The sequence below is a fragment of the Xenopus laevis genome, chromosome 9_10L (assembly GCF_017654675.1).
Source record: "Xenopus laevis strain J_2021 chromosome 9_10L, Xenopus_laevis_v10.1, whole genome shotgun sequence".
In the NCBI taxonomy this organism is placed as follows: Eukaryota; Metazoa; Chordata; class Amphibia; order Anura; family Pipidae; genus Xenopus; species Xenopus laevis.
The window spans coordinates 9567518-9591341 of record NC_054387.1 but is presented as its reverse complement, the minus strand read 5'-3'; the positions used below and the strand labels follow the sequence as shown (position 1 = coordinate 9591341).

General features: G+C 43.3%; 1 protein-coding gene across 5 annotated transcripts in view; it reads left to right on the top strand.

Moving 5' to 3' along the window:
- Nucleotides 1-23824, top strand: part of sulf2.L (sulfatase 2 L homeolog) — a 143647-nt gene that overhangs the window by 102734 nt on the left and 17089 nt on the right. For all 5 annotated transcript variants that reach the window (XM_041575710.1, XM_041575711.1, XM_041575713.1 and 2 more), the window contains 8 exon segments: nucleotides 2420-2571; nucleotides 3294-3463; nucleotides 7001-7151; nucleotides 8524-8699; nucleotides 9228-9356; nucleotides 12449-12505; nucleotides 13945-14074; nucleotides 16134-16338. In XM_041575710.1, the coding sequence (XP_041431644.1) occupies nucleotides 2420-2571; nucleotides 3294-3463; nucleotides 7001-7151; nucleotides 8524-8699; nucleotides 9228-9356; nucleotides 12449-12505; nucleotides 13945-14074; nucleotides 16134-16338 (1170 nt within the window).

Below are 23824 nucleotides of genomic sequence, written 5' to 3'. Positions count from 1 at the left end.
TGTGTATATATATATATATATATATATCTATATATATATATATATATATATATATATATATATATATATATATATATATATATATATATATATAGTGTGTATAGTGTTTGTATGGTGTATGTATAGTGTGTAAATAGAGTATAGTGTGTGTATAGAGTACTGTATATAGTGTGAATAGCAGGGAGCGTGTGTGTCGTGGCCCGGTGGGCTCCTTTCCAGTAACAGTCATGTCACTCTTACACCATTTGTGTTTTTTAATAATCTGTGACTTATTTTGGCAGGAGAGCCCGAAAAATCCCTGTTTATTCTAATATTGTGTGGCGTAGTGCTGCCATCGACATCTATTATAATTATGACGTGTGTGTGTATGTATATATGTATATATATATATATATATATATATATATATATATATATATATATATATATATATATATATATATATATATATATATATATTCTCAAGAACAGTGACACTCACAGGGTTTTCTTTGTGGATGAAAGTATGTTTATTCCACTCAACGTTTCGATCCCTCACAGGGATCTTCGTTAGGAGATTACAAACAAACTGACGAAGATCCCTAAACATACTTTCATCCGCAAAGAAAACCCTGTGAGTGTCGCTGTTCTTGCGAAAATCTATTACCTTTTTGCTGGCACCCAGGCTGTTACAGAGTTAACGGTGTGCACCTTTGGACTTGGGGTATATATATATATATAATATATATATATATATATAATGTAGCTAATGGGATTGCTTTATTGAGTGTGAGCTGCATTTAACAGATTGGAAGCAATTATGTGTAACAGTTTTTGGCATAACAGCAGGCCTGGACTGGCAATCTGTGGGTTATGGCAAACAATATGGCACCTCCCTTCCATATGTATAAATACAAATATACAGAGAAGGAATGTTCTGGGCACACAATAAGCTATACCCTCATACTGTACTGTCTAAGGGAAACAATATGGCACCTCCTTCCCATATGTATAAATACAAATATACAGAGAAGGAATGTTCTGGGCACACAATAAGCTATACACTCATACTGTACTGTCTAAGGGAAACAATATGGCACCTCCTTCCCATATGTATAAATACAAGTATACAGAGAAGGAATGTTCTGGGCACACAATAAGCTATACCCTCATACTGTACTGTCTAAGGGAAACAATATGGCACCTCCTTCCCATATGTATAAATACAAATATACAGAGAAGGAATGTTCTGGGCACATAATAAGCTATACCCTCATACTGTACTGTCTAAGGGAATCAATATGGCACCTCCTTCCCATATGTATAAATACAAGTATACAGAGAAGGAATGTTCTGGGCACATAATAAGCTATACCCTCATACTGTACTGTCTAAGGGATATGGCACCTCCTTCCCATATGTATAAATACAAATGTACGAAGAAGGAATGCTCTGGGCATATAATAAGCCATACCACATGGATCATTGCCTAAACAAAAGTAAATCTTTATGTGTATGAGCAGCTGAAGGGAAACATTGTGTTGGGATTTAAGGCAGGAGGATGGCAGCAGATCGGTAGATCAGACAGAGACTGTATTTTGTCTGCGTGTGATTACTGGGATAAAGGAAATCGCCAGTTGAGATAACAGGTCCTTAGCGTAACTGCCTGCTCTAATGATTTCTGTTTATCTCGTTGACAATAAAATATTAGTGTTGTGGAACCTCAGTGTCTCCCTTATGTCAGACTGTCTCATGTGGAGAGCAGAACCGGTTATTGTGCTGTCCGACCCGCGTGTGGGATATTTAGTCTCACTCTCTCGGGCAAATGCCGTTTATAAACAGGACCTTGAATTCCCATTTAGAGGAATTGCATTTCCTCCGTGATCTTTCCTATTCTCAGAATCTCAGACCTATTTATTATTTAAGGTTTTCCTTGCTCAGTCACCTATGTCATTGGTAACCTGGTACAGGTATGGGATCCGTTATCCGAAAGCCCATTATCCAAAAAGCTCCAAATTTCAGGAAGGCTGTCTCCTATAGACTCCGTTTTAACCAAATAATCTTAATTTTGAAAGATGATTTCCTTTTTCTGTGTAATAATAAAACAGTAACTTGTACTTGATCCCAACTAAGATATAATTAATCCTTATTGGAAGCAAAACCAGCCTATTGGGTTTATTTAATGTTTACATGATTTTCTAGTAGACTTAAGTTATGAAGATCCAAATTACTGAAAGATCAGTTATCCAGAAAACACCAGGTCCCGAGCACTCTGGATAACAGGTTGGCTGTGCTAAAGAGAGGGGAAGCTTTGAGCACACGAGAAGCTATATAAGCAGTATGACGGCTCCCACCAATAAAAACTAATACAGAGCAGGGCCACTCCCCTGCTATCCATGAATTAATCCCTCCCCTCTCCGTGCTTCTGTTTCCTATCTAGCTTTCTTTGGCAAATACCTTAACGAATATAACGGCACCTATGTCCCCCCGGGCTGGAAAGAGTGGGTCGGACTGGTGAAAAATTCACGTTTTTACAACTACACCCTCTGCCGCAACGGAATTAAGGAGAAACATGGCTTTGACTACGCCCAGGTGACATCCCTCCTTCCTTTTCTGAAACCCTGTCCTGTAATTCAATGCAGGAACTCTTGAGTATCACTCATGTATTATAAGGGATAATGTACCCCCTACTGTAAATAATAAGGATATTAGAAGTCACTGAGGGGTTCTGTCACCATATAAAGGCACAAGGCTGCAGGCTGAGTTATACAGGGAACTCTGAGTATCACTCATGTATTATAAGGGATAATGTACCCCCTACTGTAAATGATAAGGATATTAGAAGTCACTGAGGGGTTGTTCTGTGACCATATAAAGACACAAGGCTGCAGGCTGAGTTATACAGGGAACTCTGAGTATCACTCATGTATTATAAGGGATAATGTACCCCCTACTGTAAATGATAAGGATATTAGAAGTCACTGAGGGGTTGTTCTGTGACCATATAAAGACACAAGGCTGCAGGCTGAGTTATACAGGGAACTCTGAGTATCACTCATGTATTATAAGGGATAATGTACCCCCTACTGTAAATGATAAGGATATTAGAAGTCACTGAGGGGTTGTTCTGTGACCATATAAAGGCACAAGGCTGCAGGCTGAGTTATACAGGGAACTCTGAGTATCACTCATGTATTATAAGGGATAATGTACCCCCTACTGTAAATGATAAGGATATTAGAAGTCACTGAGGGGTTCTGTGACTATATTCCTTTTGTTTTCCCATGCTAATATACCATTATATCTCACTGAAGGATTATCTGACGGATCTCATCACAAACGACAGCATCAGCTTCTTCCGGATGTCCAAGAAAATCTATCCTCACCGGCCTGTCCTGATGGTGTTGAGTCACGCGGCGCCGCATGGTCCGGAAGATTCTGCCCCTCAGTATTCCCAGATGTTTCAGAACGCTTCCCAGCACATGTAAATCATTCAATATTAGACTTTGCTTTTTCATTTCTCTGCAAAAAAAATACAGAATTGTTCTCCCTTTATTATGATGTGTATATAAATATATCTGTAACAAACTTACTGTCCAGCAGCAGTTGGCTGATAGAGATGGGGGTTGTGATTAAAGGGCCGGATTATATCAAATACAACGTGTCATTGAGAGATGTTTAAGAAGCCGTTTAGCAGGTTTGGGACTTTAAAAATCCTTTGGTAGGTCACATTTGACCCCCAGGTCCCCATTTGGAGAAAAGGTAGATGGAAAATGAAATTCCCCTATTGTTCAGCACAGATATTGCACCTTTAAGTAACTGGTATAACTGATGATTCCTTGGGGTGAGTGCTGCACAATAAAGAGTTTACCCCAAGATACGCCCTACTAGAATTGGCACAGGGGCACCTGGATGAACTAAAAACAATTGGGGCTTTCTGCTCAGCAAACAGTGCCCCAACCCCAGGCGAGGTTGATATAGAATTAGAATTTCTAGGGGAATCTAAAGAACTGGGCAGCCCCAGTACTTTCCTTCACCTTTTAGGGATTAAAATCCTCTGGGCAAATCTATCTGAACCCCAAGTCACAGGATTTCACTGGCGCCTGATGCCTTGGGTCGGCTTGTGAGGATTCAGTTCTTTGGTTTGTTTCAAAATTAGCAACTCTGAGGGTGAAATTGCACTTTATAGGTTTTAGGTAATAGGTCTGTTATGCCACCTCATTAAACTCATATGTCCCCCAAAATATAATCCTGCGCTCTTGCCACCTTCTGTATGTATTTCACAGTGTCCTGGAACTATAGCAGGGTGACTGTTACCCCAATGTTTCTATATATCTGTAACCTTGTTATGAGCTAAGGGGGCCCAGCCTGAAGGTTAGTTAGGGGGAGATTTGGGGTGAGTGCTTATTTGTGCCCTGGGTACCCCTGGAACTATAGCAGGGTGACTGTTACCCCAATGTTTCTATATATCTGTAACCTTGTTATGAGCTAAGGGGGCCCAGCCTGAAGGCCAGTTAGGGGGAGATTTGGGGTGAGTGCTTATTTGTGCCCTGGGTACCCCTGGAACTATAGCAGGGTGACTGTTACCCCAATGTTTCTATATATCTGTAACCTTGTTATGAGCTAAGGGGGCCCAGTTTGAAGGCCAGTTAGGGGGAGATTTGGGGTGAGTGCTTATTTGTGCCCTGGGTACCCCTGGAACTATAGCAGGGTGAGTGTGACCCAAATGTTTCTATATATCTGTAACCTTGTTGGGCTTTAAAGGGGAACTTGAACTGTAAAAGTCAGTCAATCCGTTTTGGAACTGGAATATGAAGGTGTTAAATTCACCTTTGCCATGTTTAGTGCTCCCATGGGTGACTGTGTATTTTGTTCCTTTTATATCTCTTTTGGGTGCCATTCAGTATCCCATCACAAGACCTTGAAGTGTAGTAAAGCAGCAGCGATGGCAGTGGGACTAATTAGGTGCAGGATTATATCAAGATATATAGAAACATTGGGGATGAGAAGTAGTAAAGTACGTGGTGTTCCTGATGGATCTTCCATGTTATTTCTAATAATATTGTTTAAACCACAAGCTAGTGCCGGTTCCCTTCCTATAATATTCACGGTGGGAAATCGAGGACTCAGGGGGATGTGCCAGTTTCATGTTCTGACATCTGTGTCTTATTTAGAGTATTTCAATCGCTGCACAGTAACATCGCTGGATTCCATAGTAGGAGTGTGAGCGAATATGTGCCAAACCTATTAAATCCGTGCACAGTTGGAATGATAGGAACCACATTTAGATGTAGAGAGACCCATCAGCACTTTCCATCTTTGGCTGTTCTGAGAAATCCCCCACGTACATAGGGCAGGGGTTGAGCTGTGATCCTAATATTAATATACACCACTGCAGTACAGCAGAACCGTATCAATTCTGAAAGGGATATCTGTGCTCCCGGCTGCCATACATACAGGCATCCGTTTCTTTCAGGATCCTATAATTGCTCCTGATTTAAATTGTAAACTGTAATTAGCATGAGTTTGCCATGGGGTAATGCATATTTATGTGATTGGATTTATCTATAGTTTAATGAACAAATACGCCGTCTGATCTTTATTACCCTTCATCTGAAAACACTGCCGTAATGACTTATTCATAGGATCAGTCACTGCTCATATAAATAGTGGCTGTTATTTAGCCTGTGCCTTTCCTTCATTCTTGTAATCAACATATTTGTATCACAGGCAACGTTTGTCCTGGTGAAGTCACCATAGCAACTGCTCTGCCGTTAGCCTCGGTCATTCTAGTGCAGGAGAGCCCATACTTTACTAATGGGAGGTCTACTTTTAGTGATATTGTCCCATTATGATCTACATCCATAAAAGCATTGTTGGCGTTCTGTTCCATGGGAAATGTTATTTAAATATTATATTGATTCATGAGAGAATGTATATCGCTATATTTAACAAACAACTAACCTTAACATAATAAACAGAATAAATATCTGAATGAAAAGCATAAAACAGAAGGGTGATTTAGACAAGTTGTTTGTTGACAGTGTCTTAAGATCTACTGATCACCAGCTAAAGGTCTACTGGTACATCCCAATCTACTTTTTTGGCACCCCTGCTCTAGTGCAATTGGATTAATGGTTCTTACAGTCTGTAGCGGAGTGGCAAAAGGGATTGCGCTTGATGAGGGGCCCAAGGAGTTGTAAGTAGAAAGTGTTGGGGGACAGAAGGACATGTTGGATACAGAAGGGCAAGATGGATATAGTAGGATAATACAGAGATAATAGAATGAGATTAGCACAGTAGGACAAGATAGGACAAGTTGGTGAACGGAATGTCAAGTTAAAGACAGTAGGGCAAGATAGGAGATTATGGAAAACGTAGGATAGAATTAGTTGGATACAGAAGGACAAGATAAAACACGTTGAAGACAGTAGGGCAAGATGAAGACAGTTGGGCAAAATAGGAGATGAAGAAGACAGTAGGGCAAGACAGAACAAGTTGGAGACAATAGGTCAAGAAGAAGATAGTAGGACAAAATAGGAGATGGAGAAGACAGTAGGACAAGATAGAAGAAGAAGAAGACAGTAGGGCAAGATAGAAGAAGAAGAAGACAGTAGGGCAAGATAGAAGAAGAAGAAGACAGTAGGGTAAGATAGAACACATTGGAGAAAGTAGGACAAGATAGGAGATAAAGACAGTAGGGCAAGTTCGAACAAGTAAGAGACAGTAGGACAAGAAGAAGACAGTAGTACAAGATAGGAGATGAAGAAGACAGTAGGGCAAGATCGAACAAGTTGGAGACAGAAGGGCAAGAATATGACACTAGGACAAGATAGAACAAGTTGGAGACAGTAGGGCAAGATAGGAGATGATGGAAACAGTAGGGCAAGAGTTGGAGACAGTAGGGCATTTTAGCTGTTGAAGTTCAGATCTAGTAACCAAGCGTTCTAGATTACATAATGTCTCTTTGTTGTGAGTTTTCTAAATAACCCTAATATGTATCTTGTTCTCCCCTTTCCAGTACCCCAAGTTATAACTACGCCCCAAACCCAGACAAGCACTGGATAATGCGATACACTGGTCCTATGAAACCGATCCATATGGAATTCACCAACATGCTACAGCGGAGACGGCTCCAAACGCTGATGTCTGTGGACAACTCCATGGAGATGGTAAGAGATTGAACATAGCAAAAAGAGCGACATATAACAGCATGGCAGCTCCCATCCATATGTAATAGTGTTAATTAGGGATGCACCGAATCCAGGATTCGGTTCGGGATTTGGCCAGGATTCGGGAGAATCCTTCTGTCCAGCCGAACCGAATCCTAATTTGCATATGCAAATTAGGGGCGGAAGGGAAATTGCGTGACTTTTTGTCACAAAACAAGGAAGTAAAAAATGTTTTCCCCTTCCCACCCCTAATTTGCATATGCAAATTAGGATTCGGGTTCGGTATTCGGCCGAAGCTTTCACGAAGGATTCGGGGGTTCGGCCGAATCCAAAATAGCGGATTCGATGCATCCCTAGTGTTAATGCCAAAATATGTCCTTTCTCTTTCTTATCCCACCTTGCAAATATAGCAGGTTTGCATGAAATCTCCCCCATCCCTGTGAGTTATTAGCCAGCCTGGCCTCGAGGCGCAGTAATCATCTTTATTGTTCCCTCTAATGTTTTATTAATCAGTGGAACAGCCGCACAGTGTTTTTATTTACACACTTAATAAATAGAATGCAAATTCATGCTCTCGTTTCAGTACTCGTTAAGGTTTAGTGATGCTCTGCACTTCTGCCAAACGCTGTCCAATCAGCTTCATTGTTAATTATTATTATTATTATTATCATTATTGGGCCCAGTGTTACTGTTCCTATGAGGAGTGAAGTACAGTGCAGGTAATGGAGCTGTTCCAAATACTGCTACTTAGGGTGCCAGGAATGATGGGACTAATAGGGGTACCATAAGGGGTGAAGGGAGGAGTGCAGTCAGGGGCCCCCAGCAGAGACTTAAAGGTCGGATTTGTGGACCTCAAAAGAATGAGCTTGCAGAGCAGTGATGGGGTTGGATTGGGGTGGGTCATGGACAAGTTTGGGCATAATGGTGCAGGCTTAAAATATAGTTGGGCTTTTACTTTGTTTCCCATTGGGGCCCCATCCAATTAGTTGGCAGGGACCAGACGATTGGCTGAATGACCCAGGGGGCCTTATATCAACCTCTTGACTGATCTGCTCTTGGATGAACCATACAAGACGGGAGGGAGAAACTGGGGGACACAGACATGAAAATATGGGCTGGGAATTGGAATTGAGAGCAGGGGATGATGATACAAGAGAGTCAGGGCAGAAACATGTACAAGATTGGGAGAGAATTGACAGTTGGATTGCTCCCTCAATGTGTCACTGCTACTGCCTTTACAGTATGAACCCATTCCTCTGCTGACGGTGGAATCTCCTTCCCTCCATAGTCTGCTGTCTTGTGCCTAATAATGGCAACCCCCAAGCAGTCTATTAATATATATATATATATTTATATCTGGTTTGTTCTACAGATTTACAACATGCTGGTGGAAACCGGGGAACTGGAAAACACCTACGTCATTTACACCGCTGACCACGGCTATCACATCGGCCAGTTTGGATTGGTCAAAGGAAAATCGATGCCTTACGAATTCGACATCAGAGTCCCCTTCTACATCCGGGGACCAAATGTGGAGGCCGGTTCTCTGTATGTATAGTGCCGTTTTATATGGGGAGAGGGCTTGAGGGCTTTTATATAATATTATATATATATATATATATATATCACTGATACAGACTGACCCAGTCCCACATGCACAGAGAATTTAAAGGGGCAGTATACGCTTATATACACTTCCCCACACCCCAGACACATGAGATAGGGACCTTAGATTGTAAGCTCTGCTGGGGCAGGGACTGATGGGAATGATATATAAGCTCTGTAAAGTATATTCTAGCACTGTCATTGATTTGGGGAACTTTCTGGTGGGAGGGGAATTATTTAGCCCCACTCTCGCTCCCGGAGCAAGTAAACGTAACAAGCTCCTCCCACTGGCTGGAATAAATATATTGTTATATATTTTCTCCTTGGTATAAGTTATCTTCTGCTGTTCTTGAGACCATTTCTCTCATCTTCACAGGAGACAGTGTACATGGAAGGAGCTCCCACATCGCTGCACAAACCTGAAAAGAACAACAAAAATAATAAAGATGTTCTATATCTTATTTATTCTAGGAATCCGCACATTGTACTGAACATTGATCTGGCGCCCACAATCCTAGACATTGCCGGCCTGGACATTCCACCAGAAATGGATGGCAAATCTATTCTGAAACTGTTGGATACAGAGAGACCTGTCAATAGGTGAGAAGAACCCCTTCCCCCTCGCTCTATGATGGAATGTTCTGGGCACACAATAAGCTATACCCTCATACTGTACTGTCTAAGGGAAACAATATGGCACCTCCTTCCCCTATGTATAAATACAAATATACAGAGAAGGAATGTTCTGGGCAACAATAAGCTATACCCTCATACTGTACTGTCTAAGGGAAACAATATGGCACCTCCTTCCCCTATGTATAAATACAAATATACAGAGAAGGAATGTTCTGGGCACACAATAAGCTATACCCTCATACTGTACTGTCTAAGGGAAACAATATGGCACCTCCTTCCCCTATGTATAAATACAAATATACAGAGAAGGAATGTTCTGGGCACACAATAAGCTATACCCTCATACTGTACTGTCTAAGGGAAACAATATGGCATCTCCTTCCCATATGTATAAATACAAATATACAGAGAAGGAATGTTCTGGGCACACAATAAGCTATACCCTCATACTGTACTGTCTAAGGGAATCAATATGGCACCTCCTTCCCATATGTATAAATACAAATATACAGAGAAGGAATGTTCTGGGCACACAATAAGCTATACCCTCATACTGTACTGTCTAAGGGAAACAATATGGCACCTCCTTCCCATATGTATAAATACAAATATACAGAGAAGGAATGTTCTGGGCACACAATAAGCTATACCCTCATACTGTACTGTTTAAGGGAAACAATATGGCACCTCCCATCCATATCTGCCTATGTGTGGGCACCATAAATCTGTTCACGTATCAGTTGTCTCTGAAGTCATTAGAATTCTCCCCGTATTCAAGTCGAGGTGGCGCATGTTTATTATCTGTAGGTGCCACATTGATGTACGACTCCCCTCGACTGGCTGGGAACCCATGCACAGGTGGGGGGCACGCTGCCAATGTAATTACTGCTAGGCCTCTGAATTAAACATGCGCCCACCGTATGCACAAAAAAATGAGATTCCAGACGCTTTAATGCTCTGGGGTCTGGCAGTAACCATGGCAACCTGTCTGGTAGATCTCTATTTGCCCAGATTGTTTTCTCTATCTAAATAGGGGGAATCAGATCAGAGATTAATGTAGTTAGTGTTTGGCTCATGGGATTGGGATTAAAGCTGTAGGAGTGAAATTTAATTTTATCCTGTTCTAATGTGGAGAGAGGTACAGCCCGTGCCTTAGTTTTGTGTGTGTTACTGACCCTTAAAGTATCATGTTCCCAGTCCGACAGGTGTATCATTAGAACTGGGCCCTCCAAGTGCTGCTTAACCTTGTGTCTCTTGGAATGTTCTCAGAGCGACCCCTAGTGGCTACATGTAATAGTCAATATTTAGTGGTACAGCAAGTCCTAGTCCAGGTACAATAACGATATGTACAGGTATGGGATCCGTTATCTGGAAATTGTTATCCACAAAGATCTAAATTACGGAAAGGCCGTATCCCATAGACTCCATTTTATCCAAATAATCCAAATTGTTAAAAAATGATTTCCTTTCATTCTGTATAATAATAATAATAATAAAACAGTAGCTTGCACTCGCTGGAACTGACTCAGGAAGCATCAAAAGCCTCATTGACTCCTGCTACAAATTTTTTAAGTGCTGGAACCAGGGAACACAAAAACGAATACAGGTATGGGATCCGTTATCCAGAAAGTTCCGAATTACGGAATGAACATCTCCCATAGACTTCATTTTAATCAAATAATCCAAATTTTTAAAACTGATTTCCTTTTTCTGTGTAATAATAAAACAGTCGCTTGTACTTGATCCCAACTAAGATATAATTAATCCTTATTGGAAGCAAAACCAGCCTATTGGGTTTATTTCATGTTCATATTATTTTCTAGTAGACTTCAAGCAGGGGCGGAACTACAGAGGAAGAAAGGGGGTATAGGGGGCCCGCGAGGCCCTAATTTAAACACAATTTCAATAAATATTGGTAAAACAGGTACAACCTCTAGACATTTTAGGGTCCTGAAAAATAATTTGCTGTGGGGCCCAGTAATATCTAGGGATGCACCAAATCCACTATTTTGGATTCGGCCGAACCCCCAAATCCTTCACGAAAGGTTTGGCCGAATACCGAATCTGAATACTAATTTGAATATGCAAATTAAGGTTAAGACGGGGAAAACATTTTTTTGTTTTGTGATAAAAAGTCACACATTTTCCCTCCCCTGATTTGCATATGTAAATTAGGATTCGGTTTGGCCGGACGGAAGGATTAGTCCGAATCTGAATCCTGCCGAAAAAGGCCAAATCCTGGATTCGGTGCATCCCTTGTAATATCTAGTTACACCACTGACTTTAAGTAAGAAGATCCAAATTACGTAAGATCTGTTATCTGGAGAATCCCATGTCCCATACCTGTATTTATATATAGACGCGCAACGAGACTTATTTTTTTCCATGTCGACACGCCGGGCCCTTTGCCCTATATTGCCAGTGATTTATGGCCCGTGTCCTCTACAGATTTTCCTCATGCCGCGTCATTTCTTGTTTTTCTGTTTATTTAGTTCATTTCTTACTTACCAGTATCCGTACACTCTGGCGGTTTACACTATGGTCCGGCCACACACAGTCATGGGGGGTCACTGCATTAAAGGACACGGAAATATAAAAACATTGAGGAGGGGTTTCAATTTATTAGGCACCTCCCAGGGAGCAAAGTCCGTAACTAGGGATGCACCAAATCCAGGATTCGGTGCTGGGATTCGGCCTTTTTCAGCATGATTCGGCCGAACCAAAGCCAAATTTGTATATGCAAATTAGGGGCGGGGAGGGAAGTAAGAAATATTTTCCCCTTCCCATCCCTAATTTGCAAATGTAAATTAGAATTTGGTTCTGTATTCCACCGAATCGTTCGTGAAGGATTCATGGGGTTTGGCCAAATCCAAAATAGTGGATTTAGTGCACCCCTATCAGTAACTCCTTTTGCTCTGGGCTGGTGAGTCTCTTCCATAAAACTGCACCCCCAGTGGTTTTTAATAAAACCCATTCCAGGCCTGGGCCAATCCCCGTGCCCTTCTGTTATTGCCTCTCTCTCTCTAACATTCCATCTTGTCTTTATTTCCACGCAGGTTTCACGTTCACAAGAAAGTCAAGGTTTGGAGAGATTCATTCCTGGTGGAAAGGGGGTAAGTGTGGGTTTCTTTCCAGCTGGAATGTTCCATTTAAAGGGTTGTTCATCTTTAAATTAACTTTTAGTATGATGTAGAGAGGGATATTTTGAGACAAATTGTCATTGGTTTTCATTTTTTATTATTTGTGGTTTTTGAGTTATTTAGCTTTTTATTCAGCAGCTCTCCAGTTTGCAATTTCAGTCATCTGGTTGCTAGGGTCCAAATTACCCTAACAACCATGCATTGATTTGAATAAGCGACTGGAATATGAATAGGAGAGACTTGAATAGAAAGATGAGGAATAAAAAGTAGCAATAACCAGGCCCGGATTTGTGGAAAGGCCACCAAGGCCCGGGCCTAGGGCGGCAGGATTTTAGGGGGGCGGCATGCTGCCCAACCACACCCACATTTATTCAAAAACACTGGGGATGAGCAGTAGATACAATCATTTTTAACATTTCCCCATTTCTCCAGTGCAGATGATGAAAATTTGCACGAATAAAGGGGCGGGGACAGGGGCGACGAACGGCAGTGGGCCTACGGGTGCCCACTATATAAATCCGGCCCTGGCAATAACTACATGTGTAGCCTTACAGAGCATTTGTTTTTAAACTGGGTCAGTGACCCCCATTTGAAAGCTTCAAAGAGTCAGAAGAAGACAAATAATTAAAAAAAAAACTATAAAAAAGAAGTAATAAAGGCAAATTGAGACGTTGCTTCACGAAACTCCGCTTCTGCTCCTCTTCAGAAAAGGCGACAGGACAACGATTCATCGTGCGGCGCTCGATTTCTCCTCCCTGGCTATCTCCAATAAGGAAGGCAGGGAGCAGAAATCGAGCTCCGCACGATGGATCACAATCACTTTTTCTGAAGAGGAGCAGAAGCGGAGTTTCGGTAAATTGCGATTTTAAAGTTTAATTTGTCTTACTGTTTTTTTTTTTTTTTCCAACGTATACAAACTAGGGATGCACCGAATCCAGGATTTGGTTCGGGATTCAGCCTTTATCAGCAGGATTCGGCTGAATCCTTCTGCCCGGCCCAACCGAATCCTAATTTGCATATGCAAATTAGGGACGGGGAGGGAAATTGAGTGACTTTTTGTCACAAAACAAGGAAGTAAAAAAAGTTCCCCCCTTCCCATCCCTAATTTGCATATGCAAATTCGGTTCCGTATTCGGCTGAATCTTTTGCGAAGCATTCGGGGGTTTGGCCGAATCCAAAATAGTGGATTCGGTGCATCCCTAATATTAAGAACGAATTTTTTTTAAAAAAAATTTGATGTTACTGGTCCTTCAAGGTGGACCACCCCTTTAACAGTGAAAATGTTGGTAACAGCGATGGTTCAAATGTTCCCATTGAACCAATAAGAAGTGGAAAGCGAAACCACAGCACCTGCCACAAAGCAAGGCTGGAGTGCAGTTAAGTGTTGAGCACATCTCCCATTGTGTGTTTAGCAAACTGCTGCACAAGAGGGACAATGACAAGGTGGATGCCCAGGAAGAGAATTTTCTGCCCAAATACCAACGAGTGAAAGATCTGTGCCAGCGGGAGGAGTACCAGACGGCTTGTGAACAACTGGGCCAGGTAACGACTCCTATTTCTACTGACTGGCACCCGAGGGCTCCGTTACTGTGACTTGGGGCAAGTGCTAGAGCTCTAAGGGTTGTACAATGTTTTATTTGCTTTTCTCATAAACAAGAGAAATCAACATGACGGCAAATACCATGCGCACTCAGAGGATGTGCTGGAATTAATAGGGAGGCACTAAATCCAGGATTCGGTTCGGGATTCAGACTTTTTCAGCAGGATTCGGCCGAATCCTTCTGCCCGGCCGAACTGAATCCGAATCCTAATTTCCATATGCAAATTAGGGGCAGGAGGGAAATCACATGACTTTTTGTCACAAAACAAGGAAGTAAAAAATGTTTTCCCCCTTCCCATCCCTAATTTGCATATGCAAATTAGGATTTGGGTCAGTATTCGGCTGAATCATTCACCAAACATTCGGGGTTTGGCCAAATCCAAAAAAGTGGATTCAGGGCATCTCTACTAATTAGGGTTGCCACCTTTTCTCAAAGTTTTTACGGGCCAGGGGAGGGGGGTGGGAACAAAAGGGGCATTCTGTGATGCAAAAGGGGGAGGAGCCAATCAAAATGGGCGGAGCCACATAGTTCTAAGCGAATTGGGGGTGGGCCAAGGACTTTTTTTTTTTAAAAGGTATTACAAGTACAAAACACACTGGCTGTGCCCTACACCTAGTGCTGGAATGGAAATCGGCTACTCCAGACGCAAGGGAGCCCATTTTTAAAGGAGAAGGAAAGGCTAAAATGAAGTAATCTTTATCAGAAAGGTCTATATAAATACACCAGTAAACCCTCAAAGTAATGCTGCTCTGAGTCCTCTGTCAAAATAAACAGCACATTTCTTTCCTTCTATTGTGTACTCATGGGCTTCTGTATCAGACTTCCTGTTTTCAGCTTAAACCTCCAAGGCTTGGGCTTGAGCATGCTCAGTTTGCTCCTCTCTCCTCCCCTCCCTGCTGTAATCTGAGCCCAGAGCTATGAGTGAGCAGGGAGACACTCAGGCAGGAAGTGATGTCAAACCAAGCTAATATGGCAGCTGCTATCCTAAAAAAACAGAGATTCTAGAGCTGTTTTACTCAGGTATGGTAAAGCATTCTACAGAATAAATATAGCGTTCTAGCTTGTGCTATTGTGGTTAATTTATTGGCAATAAACTTTGCCAATAGAGCTTTCCTTCGCCTTTTAAGTCATTCATTCATGTGTGGGAGTTGCCATATTGCTGCTCCAGAACTATAGTATTGTCACTGGGGCTCATTTATTAACACTGGGCAGATTTGCACCTGGGCAGTAACCCATAGTGACCAATCAGTGATTAGCTTTTTTTTTTCAGCCAGCGGCAAGTTGAACTCGGAAAGCAGTAATCGGATTGGTTGCCATGTGTTACTGCCCAGGAGCAAATTTGTCCAGTATTTATAAATGAGCCCCAGTGTCTGTCTGTGTGTTAAGATATATATATATATATATTACAATAGGGGGTATAATCAGCTTTTCCTGGAATCGCTGGTTTTGTAGTTGGAACAATGATGCTATGGGCTCAGTGTGAATCTGCTCGGAGTGTGAATTCTGCTGCTCATTAACCAGAAGGAACATGAAAGGGAATAACGAGGAATTCTCCCTAATTATCCCCTGGACTAATTGTACTGGATAATAAAGTCATAATAAGGGGAACATTCCCATCATCAGCCTTTGTGTCGGCTCCTTCTTGTATCCAAAACTGTTAGTCTGTTAAAGGGCAAGTACAACTAGTGTCAAACCAATGCCCAATCCTCTAGTCTGCTGGTTACTAGGGTAAAAGGGATCCTAGAAACAAGATCATTTCAATTGCAGGACAAATTAAAGGGGAAGTAAGACTAGTTTCATACCAATGCCCAATCCTCTAGTCTGGTTACTAGGGTAAAAGGGATCCTAGAAACAAGTTCATTTCAGTTCAACATCTCTGCGGAACAAATTAAAGGGGAAGTTTGCCTTTTTTGCAGATTTTCAGCTGGTCCCCCTTAAAGCTTTTGGGGCCCGGTACTTTGAGTTCTCTGTATTTAAAGGGACGCTTGATTTCCTTGTAGAAATGGCAGTGTGTGGAGGATCCGTCCGGCAAACTGCGCCTCCATAAGTGCAAAGGAATGGGGGGTCTGGCAGCAACAACGAGTATCATCAGCAAATCCCCCAACCTCATGTCCAACTACTACAGCAGCGACGAGTGCAACTGCAACTCTCTCAGCTACAAACTGACCCCCCTGGGGCGACGCAAGAAACTTCTGACCAAGAAAAGTAAATACGACTCCTCGTCATTTATATGTTTGTTATAGGTCTGAGCTTATATATTTATATTTATTTATTATTTATTTATCTATATATTTATTTACTGACGGGGATTCAGTCTCACAATAAACTCGTCCTGCTGTGATACAGTGTCTCTGTGTGGGGAGAGTCACAACAACACACCTCTGTTTTCCATTAAAACATAATCCTCATATAAAGGAATTTCTCTCCCGCACGCAAGGAACAGTCTGTGTCAGTATTCCACTTTAACCCTTTCTGTGGGAAAAACTCAACCCAGATGTTTCCTTCCCACATCCACCCCCACAGACTACCCTACTATACCTGCTATCCCACAGTCACACTCCCTTCCCAGAGACTATTATCCACTGTTACTATAGACACCATCTCTCCCTACTATACCTGCTATCCCACAGTCACACTCCCTTCCCAGAGACTATTATCCACTGTTACTATAGACACCATCTCTCCCTACTATACCTGCTATCCCACAGTCACACTCCCTTCCCAGAGACTATTATCCACTGTTACTATAGGCACCATCTCTCCTACTATACCTGCTATCCCACAGTCACACTCCCTTCCCAGAGACTATTATCCCACTGTTACTATAGACACCATCTCTCCCTACTATACCTGCTATCCCACAGTCACACTCCCTTCCCAGAACTATTATCCACTGTTACTATAGGCACCATCTCTCCCTACTATACCTGCTATCCCACAGTCCACACTCCCTTCCCAGAGACTATTATCCACTGTTACTATAGGCACCATCTCTCCCTACTATACCTGCTATCCCACAGTCACACTCCCTTCCAGAGACTATTATCCACTGTTACTATAGGCACCATCTCTCCCTACTATACCTGCTATCCCACAGTCACACTCCCTTCCCAGAGACTATTATCCACTGTTACTATAGACACCATCTCTCCCCACTATACCTGCTATCCCACAGTCACACTCCCTTCCCAGAGACTATTATCCACTGTTACTATAGACACCATCTCTCCCTACTATACCTGCTATCCCACAGTCACACTCCCTTCCCAGAGACTATTATCCCCTGTTACTATAGGCACCATCTCTCCCTACTATACCTGCTATCCCACAGTCACACTCCCTTCCCAGAGACTATTATCTCCACTGTTACTATAGGCACCATCTCTTCCTACTATACCTGCTATCCCACAGTCACACTCCCTTCCCAGAGACTATTATCCCACTGTTACTATAGGCACCATCTCTCCCTACTATACCTGCTATCAACAGTCACACTCCCTTCCCAGAGACTAATTATCCACTGTTACTATAGGCACCATCTCTCCCTACTATACCTGCTATCCCACAGTCACACTCCTTCCCAGAGACTATTATCCCACTGTTACTATTAGGACACATCTCTCCCTACCTTATACCTGCTATCCGCACCAGTCACACTCCCTTCCCCGCAGAGACTATTATCCACTGTTACTAATAGGCACCATCTCTCCCTACTATTCCTGCCTTCCCACAGTTCACACTCCCCTTCCCGAGACTATTATCCTCCACTGTTAACTATAGGCCACCAAACTCTTCCTTACATACCTGGCGTCATCCCACAGTCACACCTCCCCTTCCCAGATGACTATTATCCCCACTGTTTACTATAGGCTCCATCTCTCGCCTACTATAATCCTGCTATCAAACAGTCACACTCCCTTCCCAGAGGACCTATTATCCCACTGTTACTATAGACACCATCTCTCCCTACTATACCTTGCTTCGCACAGTCACACTCCCTTTCCCAGAGACATTATCCACGTTACTATAGACACCATTCTCTCCCTACTATACCCTTGCTATTCCCACAAGTCACACTCCCTTCCCAGAGACTATTTCCCACTGTTAACTATAGTGTACCATCTCTCCTACTATACCTGCTATCCCACAGTCAACACTCCCTTCCCAGAGACTATTATCCACTGTTACTATAGGCACCATCTTCTCCCTACTATAACTGCTATCCACAGTCACACTCCCTTCCCAGAGAACTATTATCCACTGTTACTATAGGCACCATCTCTCCCTACTATACCTGCTGTCCACAGTCACACTCCCCTTCCCAGAGACCTATTATCCACTGTTACTATAGACACCATCTCTCCCTACTATACTGCTATCCCACAGTCACACTCCCTTCCCAGAGCTATTATCTCCACTGTTACTATAGCACCATCTCTTCCCTACTATACCTGCTATCCCACAGTCACACTCCCTTCCCAGAGACTATTATCCACTGTTACTATAGGCTCCATCTCTCCCTACTATAACCTGCTATCAAACAGTCACACTCCCTTCCCAGAGACTATTATCCACTGTTACTATAAGCACCATCTCTCCCTACTATACCTGCTATCCCACAGTCACACTCCCTTCCAGAGACTATTATCCCACTGTTACTATAGACACCATCTCTCCCTACTATACTGCTATCCCACAGTCACACTCCCTTCCCAGAGACTATTATCCACTGTTACTATAGCACCATCTCTCCCTACTATTCCTGCTATCCCACAGTCACACTCCCTTCCCAGAGACTATTATCTCCACTGTTACTATAGGCACCACTCTTCCTACTATACCTGCTATCCCACAGTCACACTCCCTTCCCAGAGACTATTATCCCACTGTTACTATAGGGCTCCATCTCTCCCCTACTATACCTGCTATCAACAGTCACACTCCCTTCCCAGAGACTATTATCCCACTGTTACTATAGACACCATCTCTCCCTACTATACCTGCTATCCCACAGTCACACTCCCTTCCCAGAGACTATTATCCCACTGTTACTATAGACACCATCTCTCCCTACTATACTGCTATCCCACAGTCACACTCCCTTCCCAGAGACTATTATCCACTGTTACTATAGGCACCATCTCTCCCTACTATACTGCTATCCCACAGTCACACTCCCTTCCCAGAGACTATTATCCACTGTTACTATAGGCACCATCTCTCCCTACTATACCTGCTATCAAACAGTCACACTCCCTTCCCAGAGACTATTATCCCACTGTTACTATAGGCACCATCTCTCCCTACTATACCTGCTATCCCACAGTCACACTCCCTTCCCAGATACTATTACCCCACTGTTACTATAGGCACCATCTCTCCCTACTATACCTGCTATCCCACAGTCCACTCCCTTCCCAGAGACTATTATCCACTGTTACTATAGGCACCATCTCTCCCTACTATACCTGCTATCCCACAGTCACACTACCTTCCCAGAGACTATTATCCACTGTTACTATAGGCACCATCTCTCCCTACTATACCTGCTATCCCACAGTCACACTCCCTTCCCAGAGACTATTATCCACTGTTACTTACAGACACCATCTCTCCCTACTATACCTGTTATCCCACAGTCACACTCCCTTCCCAGAGACTATTATCCACTGTTACTATAGACACCATCTCTCCCTACTATACCTGCTATCCCACAGTCACACTCCCTTCCCAGAGACTATTATCCACTGTTACTATAGGCACCATCTCTCCCTACTATACCTGCTATCCCACAGTCACACTCCCTTCCCAGAGACTATTATCCACTGTTACTATAGGCACCATCTCTCCCTTACTATACCTGCTATCCCACAGTCACACTCCCTTCCCAGAGACTATTATCCACTGTTACTATAGACACCATCTCTCCCTACTATACCTGCTATCCCACAGTCACACTCCCTTCCCAGAGACTATTATCCCACTGTTACTATAGGCACCATCTCTCCCTACTATACCTGCTATCCCACAGTCACACTCCCTTCCCAGAGACTATTATCTCCACTGTTACTATAGGCACCATCTCTTCCTACTATACCTGCTATCCCACAGTCACACTCCCTTCCCAGAGACTATTATCCCACTGTTTACTATAGGCTCCATCTCTCCTACTATACCTGCTATCAAAACAGTCACACCTCCCTTCCCAGAGACTATTATCCACTGTTACTATAGACACCATGCTCTCCCTACTATACCTGCTATCCCACAGTCACACTCCTTCCCAGAGACTATTATCCCACTGTTACTATAGGCACCATCTCTCCCTACTATACCTGCTATCCCACAGTCACACTCCCTCCCCCAGAGACTATTATCCCACTGTACTATAGGGCACCATCTCTCCCTACTATACCTGCTATCCCACAGTCACACTCCCTTCCCAGAGACTATTATCCACTGTTACTATAGGCACCATCTCTCCCTACTAATACCTGCTATCCCCACAGTCACACTCCCTTCCCAGAGACTATTATCCACTGTGTACTATAGGCAACCATCTCTCCCTACTATACCTGCTATCCCACAGTCACACTCCCTTCCCAGAGACTATTATCCACTGTTACTATAGACACCATCTCTCCCTACTATACCTGCTATCCCACAGTCACACTCCCTTCCCAGAGACTATTATCCACTGTTACTATAGGCACCATCTCTCCCTACTATACCTGCTATCCACAGTCACACTCCCTTCCCAGAGACTATTATCCACTGTTACTATAAGGCACCATCTCTCCCTACTATACCTGCTATCAAACAGTCACACTCCCTTCCCAGAGACTATTATCCCACTGTTACTATAGGCACCATCTCTCCTACTATACCTGCTATCCCACAGTCACACTCCCTTCCCAGAACTATTACCCCACTGTTTACTATAGGCACCATCTCTCCCTACTATACCTGCTATCCCACAGTCCACTCCCTTCCCAGAGACTATTATCCACTGTTACTATAGGCACATCTCTCCCTACTATACCTGCTATCCCACAGTCACACTACCTTCCCAGAGACTATTATCCACTGTTACTATAGGCACCATCTCTCCCTACTATACCTGCTATCCACAGTCACACTCCCTTCCCAGAGACTATTATCCACTGTTACTACAGACACCATCTCTCCCTACTATACCTGTTATCCACAGTCACACTCCCTTCCCAGAGACTATTATCCACTGTTACTATAGACACCATCTCTCCCTACTATACCTGCTATCCCACAGTCACACTCCCTTCCCAGAGACTATTATCCACTGTTACTATAGGCACCATCTCTCCCTACTATACCTGCTATCCCACAGTCACACTCCCTTCCCAGAGACTATTATCCACTGTTACTATAGGCACCATCTCTCCCTACTATACCTGCTATCCCACAGTCACACTCCCTTCCCAGAGACTATTATCCACTGTTACTATAGACACCATCTCTCCCTACTATACCTGCTATCCCACAGTCACACTCCCTTCCCAGAGACTATTATCTCCACTGTTACTATAGGCACCATCTCTCCCTACTATACCTGCTATCCCACAGTCACACTCCCTTCCCAGAGACTATTATCTCCACTGTTACTATAGGCACCATCTCTTCCTACTATACCTGCTATCCCACAGTCACACTCCCTTCCAGAGACTATTATCCCACTGTTACTATAGGCTCCATCTCTCCCTACTACCTGCTATCAAACAGTCACACTCCCTTCCCAGAGACTATTATCCCACTGTTACTATAGACACCATCTCTCCCTACTATACCTGCTATCCCACAGTCACACTCCCTTCCCAGAGACTATTATCCACTGTTACTATAGGCACCATCTCTCCCTACTATTCCTGCTATCCCACAGTCACACTCCCTTCCCAGAGACTATTATCTCCACTGTTACTATAGGCACCATCTCTTCCTACTATACCTGCTATCCCACAGTCACACTCCCTTCCCAGAGACTATTATCCCACTGTTACTATAGGCTCCATCTCTCCCTACTATACCTGCTATCAAACAGTCACACTCCCTTCCCAGAGACTATTATCCCACTGTTACTATAGACACCATCTCTCCCTACTATACCTGCTATCCCACAGTCACACTCCCTTCCCAGAGACTATTATCCCACTGTTACTATAGACACCATCTCTCCCTACTATACCTGCTATCCCACAGTCACACTCCCTTCCCAGAGACTATTATCCACTGTTACTATAGGCACCATCTCTCCCTACTATACCTGCTATCCCACAGTCACACTCCCTTCCCAGAGACTATTATCCACTGTTACTATAGGCACCATCTCTCCCTACTATACCTGCTATCAACAGTCACACTCCCTTCCCAGAGACTATTATCCCACTGTTACTATAGGCACCATCTCTCCCTACTATACCTGCTATCCCACAGTCACACTCCCTTCCCAGATACTATTACCCCACTGTTACTATAGGCACCATCTCTCCCTACTATACCTGCTATCCCACAGTCACTCCCTTCCCAGAGACTATTATCCACTGTTACTATAGGCACCATCTCTCCCTACTATACCTGCTATCCCACAGTCACACTCCCTTCCCAGAGACTATTATCCACTGTTACTATAGGCACCATCTCTCCCTACTATACCTGCTATCCCACAGTCACACTCCCTTCCCAGAGACTATTATCCCACTGTTACTATAGACACCATCTCTCCCTACTATACCTGCTATCCCACAGTCACACTCCCTTCCCAGAGACTATTATCCACTGTTACTATAGACACCATCTCTCCCTACTATACCTGCTATCCCACAGTCACACTCCCTTCCAGAGACTATTATCCCACTGTTACTATAGGCACCATCTCTCCCTACTATACCTGCTATCCCACAGTCACACTCCCTTCCCAGAGACTATTATCCCACTGTTACTATAGGCACCATCTCTCCCTACTATACCTGCTATCCCACAGTCACACTACCTTCCCAGAGACTATTATCCCACTGTTACTATAGGCACCATCTCTCCCTACTATACCTGCTATCCCACAGTCACACTCCCTTCCCAGAGACTATTATCCACTGTTACTATAGCACCATCTCTCCCTACTATACCTGCTATCCCACAGTCACACTCCCTTCCAGAGGACAATTATCCACTGTTACTATAGGCACCATCTCTCCCTACTATACCTGCTATGCCCACAGTCACACTCCCTTCCCAGAGACTATTATCCACTGTTACTATAGGCACCATCTCTCCCTACTATACCTGCTATCCCACAGTCACACTCCCTTCCCAGAGACTATTATCCACTGTTACTATAGGCACCATCTCTCCCTACTATACCTGCTATCCCACAGTCACAGTCCCTTCCCAGCGACTATTATCCCACTGTTACTATAGGCACCATCTCTCCCTACTATACCTGCAATCCCACAGTCACACTCCCTTCCCAGAGACTATTATCCCACTTCTACTATAGGCACCATCTCTCCCTACTATACCTGCTATCCACAGTCACACTCCCTTCCCAGAGACTATTATCCACTGTTACTATAGGCACCATCTCTCCCTACTATACCTGCTATCCCCACAGTCACACTCCCTTTCCAGAGACAATTATCCACTGTTACTATAGGCACCATCT